Source organism: Nanorana parkeri, unplaced genomic scaffold, assembly GCF_000935625.1.
Source record: "Nanorana parkeri isolate BGI_ZX_2015 unplaced genomic scaffold, ASM93562v1 scaffold42, whole genome shotgun sequence".
Classification (NCBI taxonomy): Eukaryota; Metazoa; Chordata; class Amphibia; order Anura; family Dicroglossidae; genus Nanorana; species Nanorana parkeri.
The window spans coordinates 1,187,521-1,198,706 of NW_017306310.1; the positions used below are offsets into that span (position 1 = coordinate 1,187,521).

General features: G+C 40.2%; 1 protein-coding gene across 1 annotated transcript in view; it reads right to left on the reverse strand.

The window, feature by feature from the left end:
• The window catches only part of LOC108799971 (transmembrane protein 2-like), a 102,246-nt gene that overhangs the window by 46,343 nt on the left and 44,717 nt on the right, over positions 1–11,186 (reverse strand). The window contains exons 7-12 of the mRNA XM_018571925.1: positions 10,499–10,687; positions 8,853–9,022; positions 6,738–6,947; positions 5,851–6,056; positions 5,563–5,632; positions 24–152 (exon numbers count right to left, since the gene is read on the reverse strand). Of these exons, the coding sequence (XP_018427427.1) occupies positions 24–152; positions 5,563–5,632; positions 5,851–6,056; positions 6,738–6,947; positions 8,853–9,022; positions 10,499–10,687 (974 nt within the window). The remainder of the gene's footprint in view (positions 1–23; positions 153–5,562; positions 5,633–5,850; positions 6,057–6,737; positions 6,948–8,852; positions 9,023–10,498; positions 10,688–11,186) is intronic.

Below are 11,186 nucleotides of genomic sequence, written 5' to 3' on the forward strand. Positions count from 1 at the left end.
TGACAAACTTAATGTCCATTTACCTTGAAATTAGAGTGTACTCGGTTGTTGTGAAAAATCCCCAAGGGGGTGAATTCTGATTGTCCCTCCGGGTAATGCCCCTCTGAAAGACCCGATGGCACTCTATGAAAAATGAACCAGATGCCAACATCCTGAACAGAGAGTCAATAAGAGAATGTGTTTGTTATTAATGCCATGACATTCAGGGACAGGTTGCATTTCTTAAAACCCCTCTAAAAACTGTACCGTAGCGTTATCATACAATTAAAGTGACGCTAAACTCAGAATTTAAATCTTAAAAATACATTAAAAGGAGAACTATGAGGTGAGTGATTTTCACTCACCTCATAGTTCTAGCCGACCTGTGACAATTAAACTGTCACTGGTCAGCTCAGTAGATCGGGAAGTGAGCGAACACATACCGTCGCTCGCACCCATCTCGATCCGGTCACTGCAGAGAGCTGTGACAGGGGAGGGACTGAATTCCCCCGTCCCCTGTCCGATCCTCCAGCACTGACTGGCGGAAGGGACAGGGGCGGGTACAGCTGGCTCTGCCTCTAGATAGGCAGAGCCAGCTGTCAGTCACGCAGCTGGGTGGATCCAGACAGAATTGTTGGGATCCGTTTCAGCTGCGGCGTCTCAGTATACCGCAAGCTTTGGGTGACGGGAGGACGCTAGTTTGTGTCCTCCCGTTACCCTTAGGAGAACTATGGGGAAAAGCCCTGACCCCATAGATCTCCTTTAAAGTACCTTAACTATTTACAAAAATGTATATTTTTTGTGTATCACTCAGCTGTAGATCCTCAAATCATCTCTGAATTGGTGCTGACCCTGTCCTTCCTTCTAGAGGGTGGCTACCTTTGTCCTCAATGGTCCCTGTGTGTGTTGTAAAGTAGCCGCCGCTCCAAGCTCGCTCCCATGATGGACTACAATCTCACGTTTAGTTTACTAATTGAGTTTGCAGTCCATCATGGGAGCGAGCTTGGAGCGGTGGCTACTTTACAACACACACAGAGACTATGGGGAACAAAAGTAGCCACCCTCCAGAAGGAAGGACAGTGTCAGCACCAATTCAGAGATGATTTAGGGATCTACAGCCGAGTGATACACAAATAAGATACATTTTTGTTAATAGTTAAGGTACTTGAATGCATTTTTAAGATTTAACTCCTGAGTTTAGTGTCACTTTAAATAACTATCAAGTTTAAAAAAGAATATGTAAACAGCAAGTATGCAGTTATCACCTTCCTATACTTCATATGGAAAAGATACATTGAACTGGCTGTTATGAACAGCTGTACTTTGTGTGACATCGCTGATCCCTGCAATGCCTAAATACAGTTTAATACGGCTTTAATTAGTTTACTAGTAACTATACCTGGACAAATTAGAATAAGCATCACAACTTGCACCACCCAGGTGAGTTGGAGAGGGACACACCTTTATAACTAACTATATGTATACATATATATTATATAGTATCCTAATAAAACGAATCACACATTAATGTCTGTAAACATATAAACTTGCAAAGTTTCTGATTTGACACGGTATTCATTAGTAATAATTATATGTGGAAATAATTTACAGTCTGTCTTCCTGTATAAAGTACAGCCATTAACATTGGCTCACGTGGTGAAGGACAATTATGAAAAAAGTAATAAAGAGATGAAATAGTAAGAGGAATAGAATTAATTGAAGCCTGGCACCCACCAGAATACCCCCATTTAGGGGGGAACGATTAGGGACAGCAAGGAATGCTCAATTCATATTTATTTATGCTATTTTTTAAAATGTTTATTATTGTTGCAATTAATTAACAGATTGAATTAGGGGAACAGAAAAACTAACAAGCAAAAGCATACGCTATAAACAAGCTGTGCACAAAGGACCTTTCTAAAACACAATATTTACAAGAATAATAATGAAAAAGTATACAAGGTGATTGAAGACCATATAAATACACTATTAATTATGGAAGGGAACCAATCAAGTCTTATGTAGTGCAGCTCTCTGCAGCCAACCCTACGAATGATTAGAATACAAAAAAAAAAAAAACCATAGGACAAGAACATTGATAAAGTGTAGTTTAATTAATTATTGTGATAAGAACAAAAAGTGTAGCACATGCAGAAGTGGCCGTGGGCATAGAATGCCTGGACTGAGGATGGATTTACTACAATATGTAGATTTGCTTGTCAACATGTAGACTTACTTGTCTTTCACACATTATTTTGCTTTCATTGAATCAGGAGGCACAGGACTCCCTTGTTCTAGGGTAATTTATTTCAGGGTTGTATAATTGATATAATTGGACCTGATATATCATTGTGATTCAGGGCTTGGTCATGCCAGCACCATTGCTCAACACAGTCTCAATGCATAGACAAGGCAATCTGCCTTATATCATATTGCTTCAGTTCACACCAACGTTCTGCACTGACATGTGAAGGAGGACATGTTGCAATGTGCTATAGCACATTATAACCTGTATGCCGTATATTTTGTGAGTAAAATAAACAGTCCATTTAAAAAAAAAAAAAAATCACAGCATCACAACACTCTTCCACAACGCACACATTACGTCACCTTTAACGTAACGCTTGCTGGTGTTAATAGGCCTTTATAAAAAATATTGGTGTGCGTGTCTGTGTTGCAGCCCACACGTAAAAGATTTAATGAGTAAATTACAGGTACAAATGACAATTTATGCTTGAGAAAAAACATGGCTTCCGGATACTGTGGCACTTGTAACCTGTAACTGTGATTTCATTGATAAATGTATGTGTATGCCACAACCCTCATTGGATCTCTTTATACAGGGACTGCAAGGAGGAATCTTTTAGTTCCCTGCACCGAAAAACAAAATGACTTTGATACCCGTGTTACCTTCTGCTTCATGTATATTTATATATCCCCACACACATACTGTACATGTGTGTATGTTTTTTACCAAATTATGGTGTGTACTGAGTTACTGTATTAGAGTGGTATACAGCATTTAATGTATTGGAGTGATACACAGTATATATTGTAGAGCTGCAGCTAACGATTATTTTCAAAATTGATTAGTTAGCCGATTATTAAGTTCGATTAATCGGATAAAAAAAATAAAAATAATTTTTAAAATATGGCTCCAGTGATGGGACTACTAGTTTGTATTGAGATTGTAATCCATCACAGGAGCAAGCTTGGAGCGGTGGAAGTAAAAAAGAAAAAAAAAGTGTGGCGTGCAATATAGTGAAATGGAAAGTGTAAAATTATACAGCAATGAATGCAGAATGGCATCGGCTATAGAGGAATACAACAAACCCCAGTAATAGTACATTATAGCTGGCGGAATTCTGCATTGCGCTGTACCATTACTGGGTTTTGTAGTCCTTTATAGCTAGTGGTATTCGGCATTGCACCACTGTATAATGTATTATTGCTGTGATTTGTTGTACTCCTCTATAGCTGGAGGTATTCTGCTTTGCGCTGTATAATGTATTATTGATTGGATTTGTAGTGCTCTATACAGCGTAATGCAGAATACCAGCAGCTATATAGGAATACAACAAATCCCAGCAATACAGTGTACAATGTATTGCTGGGATTTGTATTCCTCTATAGCTGATGGTACTTTGCTCTGTATAATATACAGCACAATGTACCATCAGCTACAAATCCCAGCAATACATTATAGAGCACCGTGTGGGGGGCCAGGGGGGGGGGAGAGTGCAGGCTTACCTGAGCAGTCTTCCAGCAACTTGCTTCTGAGATCGGGCCTGTCTATCGGCTGTCATCCCCCCACACCTGCTCCTCCTTACTTCTTCTCCCCGTGTACCTGTGCCGGTCGTGGATGTGGGCGGGCGATGAGCGTGAGGAGGTGTGGAGCGTGGATGCGGGTGGGCGGGTCTGGCAGCGGGAGCTGGGGAGGAGGTGTGGCGCGCAGCGTGTGTGGAGCCGTGAACAGGGCCAACTAATAGGAAGCCGATTAATCGATGATTGAAAACGTTGACAACTTAGTCGATTCGTTGTTGCAGCCCTAATATATTGTATTGGGTGGTATTCAGTGTATGTTGTATTGGGGAAGTATACAGTATATATTGCACTGGGGTAGTATGCAAATATACAACCCCAATTCCAAAAAAGTTGGGACGCTGTGTAAAATCTACATAAAGACAGAATGCAATGATTTGCAAATCTCATAAACTCATATTTTTTTCACAATAGAAAAAAGATATCAAATGTTTAAACTAAGAAAACGTACCATTTTTTTTAAAAAAAGGTAATTTTGAAATTGATGGCAGAAAGATCTCTAAAAAAAGTTGGGACAGGGCAACAAAAAACTGGCAAAGTAAGTGGAATTTGCAAGTTTCCCACTTGGAGGGTACCATCAATGCTGAAAGATATATCCAGCTTTTAGAGCAGCCTATGCTCCCATCCAGACGTCTTTTCCAGGGAATGCCTTCCATATTTCAGCAGGACAATGCTAAACCGCATACTGCATCTATGACAACAGCATGGCTTCATAGCAGAAGAGTCCGGATGTTTAACTGGCCTGCCTGCAGTCCAGACCTTTCACCGACTGAAAATATTTGGCACATCTTGAAACCAGAAATACGACAAAGACCCAGGACTGTTGAGCAGTTAGAATCCTATATCAGGTAAGAATGGGACAACAGTCCTTTCCCAAAACTCCATCAACTGGTCTCCTCAGTTCCCAGACATGTAGAGAGTGTTGTTAAAAGAAGAGGGGTGGCTACACCGTGGTAAACATGGCCCTGTCCCAACTTTTTTGAGACGTGTTGCTGCCATCAATTTCACAATTACCTTATTTTTTTCTTAAAATGGGAACATTTCTCAGTTTAAACATCTGATATGTTTTCTATTGTGAATACAATATGGGCTTATGAGATATGTAAATCATTGTATTCTGTTTTTATGTAGATTTTACACAGCAGCCCAACTTTTTTGGAATTGGGGTTGTATATTGTATAGTGGTATACAGTAGATATTGTATTAGGGTAGTATTTAGTATATATTGTATTAAGGTTGTATACAGTATATATTGTATTGGTGTGGTATATAGTGTATTGGGGTAGTATACAGTATATATTGTATTATGGTGGTATGCTGTATATGTGGTATTGCAGCAGTAAGTAATATATATTGCATCAGTGTGATATACAGCATATATTGTATTGGGGTAGTATATAGTTTATATTTTACTGGGGTAGTATACAGTATTTATTGTATTAAGGTGGTATGCAGTATATATTGTATTGGTGTGGTATACAGTATATAGTGTATTGGGGTAGTATACAGTATATATTGTATTATGGTGGTATGCGGTATATGTGGTATTGCAGCAGTAAGCAAAATATATTGTATTAGTGTGATATACAGCATATATTGTATTGGGGTAGTATATAGTTTATATTTTACTGGGGTAGTATACAGTATTTATTGTATTAAGGTGGTATGCAGTATATATGGTATTGCAGCAGTAAGCAATATATATTGTATTAGTGTGATATATATAATTTTATTATATTCTGCAAATATCTTTGTACTGACCTGTGCTCCTCCTGCAGCATTCCCTATTAGGTTGTTATTAGGGTTTGAAATCCAGAATGTGCTGACTGCCCTGTGAAGAGAAAGAAGGAACAATTACAAAACAAAACCAATGACGAGTCTTCACCTTACCATTGTAGTTCATTAATTCAAACACAAAAGCAAAATGATAACACAGATGGCACAGATCTTACTCTGTTTAGATGTGGAGGAAATGTATTCCATTTATGTTAATATATTTCTAATAAATATACAGAATACAAGTTAGTTATATAAATTAATATGACTCACATGCAATCAGTGCTGGGCACAGGCACATAATCCCCATACACATGGTCTCGCATTGCTAAGCACATGGCTTCATTGCGATCTGTAGGCAGAATGGTCCCAGCCTTGGTCACCAGGCCAAGGTTGTGATAAAAGGTGTTTCTTTGCTCCACACCATCTTCCAGGAAAAAGCAGTGGCCAAGTGTGTCATAACCAATAGTATCCTTTACCTAAAAGGTACAGAGAGAGAGAGAGCAAAAATAAATAAGTGGTGTTACATTACCTCTGAGCAAGCAGCTAGCAGCACAGTGTACAGACAATATACATCATATATAAATATATATATTAATATATACACTACACAAAGGTTTACTTCTGTATTTCTGTACAGCCAGTCTTGTGGTCTATGCACTCCTCCTATACACTGCATAGGCAGAACGGTGATACACAGCCATGCAGCAACATATATCATCTCTCCACCTGCAGCCTGCTCAATGGACAATGAATCAGCATCACTGTCTATGCCCAACAAGCAGGGAGCATGCATGCTAAACAGGTAGTAGCAGAGGGTATGTATATCACAAGAATGGCTGGCCAGAATTACTAATCTTTGGTAAGTAATTATTAAGCATGGAAAGGCAAGATAGCAATTTTCAAGTGGTTAGTACTGGCTGCCAGCAAGCTTAGACAACTACATCAAAGCAATGATGTGTAGTATTTTTACATGAATAATTAGGACTTTTTTGTGTAGTCTGATGTTATTACATTTTGATAAAAGAGGTAGAAGGCACACAACATTATGAAGGATAACTAATGAGGTTTTATAGGATAGAAATGGGTGAGAGAAGTTAATGATGTATAAGTTAATTGGAGTTTGGAGTTAATGACATAAGAATTTGGAGGTGTCATACCAGCAGACCATGAGTTCCATGAACAGCGACACATCTGGAAAAACAATGATGGATGGCAAGGTTGTCAATGTAAGTTGGGGGACTGTACCCGCCTTCTTCATCCACTGCTCCAGTCATATGGAAATGTACAGGATAACTGCCCAAAAGCTGCTGTCCCATCTTTGTGATCTCTAACCCCGAGAGGTGCACGGAACCAAAATGTTTCTGGATCTAAAGGGAAGTGTAATGCTTTAGTCACTTTAACTGAAGGACAAAAATGCAATGGCACAAAAGGGGCATTTGTCATGTTGATCACTAGTTGTTTCTTTGTAAAACAGCAACAGGGTCACAACATGCAGCTTATGTATCCAATAGTATTACAATGGAATAAACATTTCTTTCACCCCATACCGGACAGCTCTGTGCAGAAGAATGATACATATAAGCTGCAGAACCTTGTGCATTAGTTAATCAGCTGCTATATGAAAACCATACTCCTACACCCCTCTGTAAACAATAAAGAACACTGGCAGAGTCGTATGAGGGATATTTACATGTTTTTTTTAAATCTACATGTAAAAGAAACCATCATGTAAATAAATTCACTAAGATAGGTTAATGTTTTAAAAACCTTGTTTATATGTATATTAATGGTATTACATTTGCTTATTACATATGCAGACTCTGCTTCCTGCTTCACAGTGCTACACAATGGTTGAGCTTTACTGCTTCTTTTCACAATTCAAGTCAATGGGGCTGACTTACTAAAGGTAAACAGGTTGTTCACTTTGCAGGAGAATTTGCATTTTGCAGGGGACGTTTCCCCTTAGTTTAGTGATAAAGGTGAAGCTCATCACCCAATCATGTGCAATCCAAAAATACTTTTTTTTTGGTTTATTTTTCTTGCACATGATTGGATATTCTTTGCAAAGTTAAATTTCACCACATTCACTGAGCTAAAGGAAACTTCCCCTACGAAGTGCAGGTTCCCTGGCAAAGTAAACAGCCTATTTTGCCTTTTGTTAATAAACCCCTATGAGTCAAGAGATCTACTGAAATGAATGCACTCCCCGTGTGGCTGATATCTTATCTCTTCAACTGTTCAGTAAGAAACAGAGTAACTGCACTAGAAGAAGAACTCCAGGCAGAAATTTTATTAACCCTTGCAGTGGGGCTACCCCCACACTGCAAGGGTTAACTGCTCGTTTTTGCCTAGGATCCAAAAAAAGTTATACCCACCCAATCCTCTGAGGCGGCAGTGCTCCCTCCAGCCTCTCTCCTCCTCCACTGCAGCAATGGTATGACCCTTGGCGTCCTCACATTCTATACACTGTATTGGATGTGATGACTCGAGGATTCCTAGACCACTGCAGAGGAGGGGGAGAGAACCGTCAGAGACCAGTCAAAGAGCTGACCTGCTCAGTGGATCAGGTAAGTATAACTTTTTTTATCTGACCCTAGGCAAAAACAAGCAGTTAACCCTTGCAGTGTGGGGGTAGCTCCACTGTAAGGGTTAAAAAAAATTCTGCCCGGAGTTCTTCTTTAATCTGCCCTGCTGAATTGGATGAAATTCAAGCTGTAGGTGGCCCTGTTGCAAGCAACCTGTCCAACAATGTTAAAGTCACATTACAGGATAAAATGTTCCACCAGCCCCCCGCTCCTCCACAATGTTAGTGTAAGCACTTACCTTAAATGATGCCTCTTGATTCGATCATCTTCTTCTTTCCAGTAGTTTTCATCTGTCCTTTCAGCGCTGGTGCCGGTCTCTGATCCAGCGCTGACTCCTCTGTTAGCTGCCACTTCCTGTCCCACGGAGTCTGTGCGGGTGCACGCTGTGCCTCTCCTCGTCTCCCGGCCGAAGATCTGAACTGGGCATGCGCCCGCCCCAAGATCCTTTGCGGCCAACCGAGACTCTTCAGATGTTCGGACGGGAGCGCGCGGCGAAGACACAGGTAAGTTTTAACCTGTTTGAATTTTTTTCATGTTTTTGGATATATCTACTGTTTGCTAGCAGCAGACACGTCACCTAATTTAAAAAAAATCTCCAGCAAAGAAAATGTAATAGACACACAGCAATCAGTTACATCCCATCAGGGAAAGGAAATGAATGTTATCATGGGTTTGAACCATTATTACCTTAATTTGACCGCCAAACGTATCATAACTGAAAAACTGGCAGTGATTGGGCTCATAGCAGGCATCTTCCATTTCCCCTCTGATGAGGATATTTCTGGTCAGAAGTCCAACCTCCGCTCTCATATCAATCCCATCAAGCACCTCACCCACGTGCATATAAAGGGGGTTTTCTGGAGGAAAAGGTCAGGTCTGGGTTATTTAAAGCAAGAAATGGTTATTATATTTTTTTTAAAGAATAAGATTTATTAGGCTTTTAACAACAAAAGAAATACAGACATTAAGAATCAACAAGAAAATACAAAGGCATACAAAAGAAAACAGCCAAAAAAGGTATGAGAAGAACAGCAGCATTAGTGAGCCCACTGGGGGAGCTGGGTAGATGTACAGATGGTTCATCCTTTGGACATTACACCAGGTATGAAAAATTCACTACCATACATGACTTGAGGAATAACCTAATGTTATAATGACAGTATAAGATAGTAACATCTGTGTCAGGTCAAAAAATGAATCCTGTAACAGAGCCCCATTGGGCCACCCAGTGCTAAGAACTCACTAGACAAAAGGCCGCTAGGAGAGAAGAGGTGGAAAGCGGAAAAGGAACAGAAGTAGAAAAAGAGAAAGAAGACTAGCAGGTGAAAAAGCAAAAAAGACGCCAGGCTGGAGGAGAGAACCAGGACAAAGGACATTTGGTAATATTAGACATTAGTCAGGCACATAGGAGCTAAACTGGGGTGAAACAGAAACTCCACCCACACCCCAAACAGACGTAAAAGTAAAACAGACGTTGGTATCAGATAAACTGGCCGAAATTGTCCTTATTTTTTTATGAAATTAGTAATTAATTATATGTTGGTTTAACATTCAGCTGCTGGCAAAGTGATTTTCATACTTTTTAATTAGAAAAGTGTATTTGCAGAAATTGAAACAGAATGGAAAAATTGTGACAAAGCTCTGATGCTCAGGAGAAAATTGGCCAACATGTGGCTGGTTTCTTGTGGTGAGACAGTGGAAGCCGTCTTTGGTTAGCCTTGATCAGCCTAAAATGGCCAATAACATGAACACATAAAACTCTGTTAAAGTGGAAGTAAAGTCTTCTCAATAAAATAAATTGCTGACAGGCGGATTTTTTTATGGCAGATGGGGCTCTGTAGGACTCTTGCCAAAAAAGCTTCCATGTACTAAGCAGCATATGTGCAGCGCAGGGCATAGGCTCAACAAGGTCCTGTGCCGAAGTAAAGGAACTCCCAGGTCCAGGAGTTATATCATGAAAGCCCGGCCATTCAAGAGGCTGAGAACGTCAAACCTGAAAGACTGGGAGAAGATGGAACCACTTGCAAAGGAGGGGAGAGGAGAGCGGACAGTGCCGTGCTGGAGGGGATCACCTACAAGGTAAATTGGCCATAATGTGCTATTATGCTGTGCACAGTAGAACATTAGGGCAAACGCCTTTTTTTGGTCCCCACTTTACTTCCACTTTCAGGTCAAAAGAATAGGCATAATGCTAGTGGGCTTGAAGTTAGATTATAACATATAGGACATATTAGTACAATGTATTTAGCCATATCACAGATGAACATCTATAGTAACGGGAGCTGCTAAATAATTACGTTTATCGCACAAGATATATAGGAGTTTTTTCTTACTGTCAATTTTGACCTGGTTGCTTTTACATTCAGGGCAAAGAAGCAGATTGAATTCTTCAGCTTGGTACATGGAGTAATCAGTACTTGAAACGACTATTCTGTTACCAGGCAACCAGGTTGTAACGTCATCCGCTAATGTAAGAATGATGCCCCTGGACACCGCCACTCTGAATCCATTCCTCGGAACGCCTAATGGGTCAAAGCAGACGTGTTAATGCCCTTCCAGAGAAGTAGGTGACGGAGATGCATCCTTATCGTCTGCACTGTGGAATTAAGTCATCAGAAAAATAACTGATTTTTTCTGCTCTAAAGAAATGCTATCTGTTGTTAGAACTCATTTTTGGTTAGTATAGAGCAGGGCTAGGCAACCTCGGCACTCCAGCTGTGGTGCAACTAAAAATCCCATCATGCCTCTGGGAGTCATGTTTGTGGCTGTCAAAGTCTTGCAATGCCTCATGGAAATTGTAGTTCCACCACTGCTGGAGTGCTAGTTGCCTACCCTTGGTAGGTACCAAAAACAGATAACTGGGGCAAACGGACCAACCCACCAAACCTACATACCACATCCCTATAAACTGTATCACCAAAAATAAACCCCAGTAGGTACTGAATATGGGACTTTTCAGGTGCTGCATCGACATTCTCAGAAGACATCATTGTAGCACCGGAAAAGTCCCATATATAAATA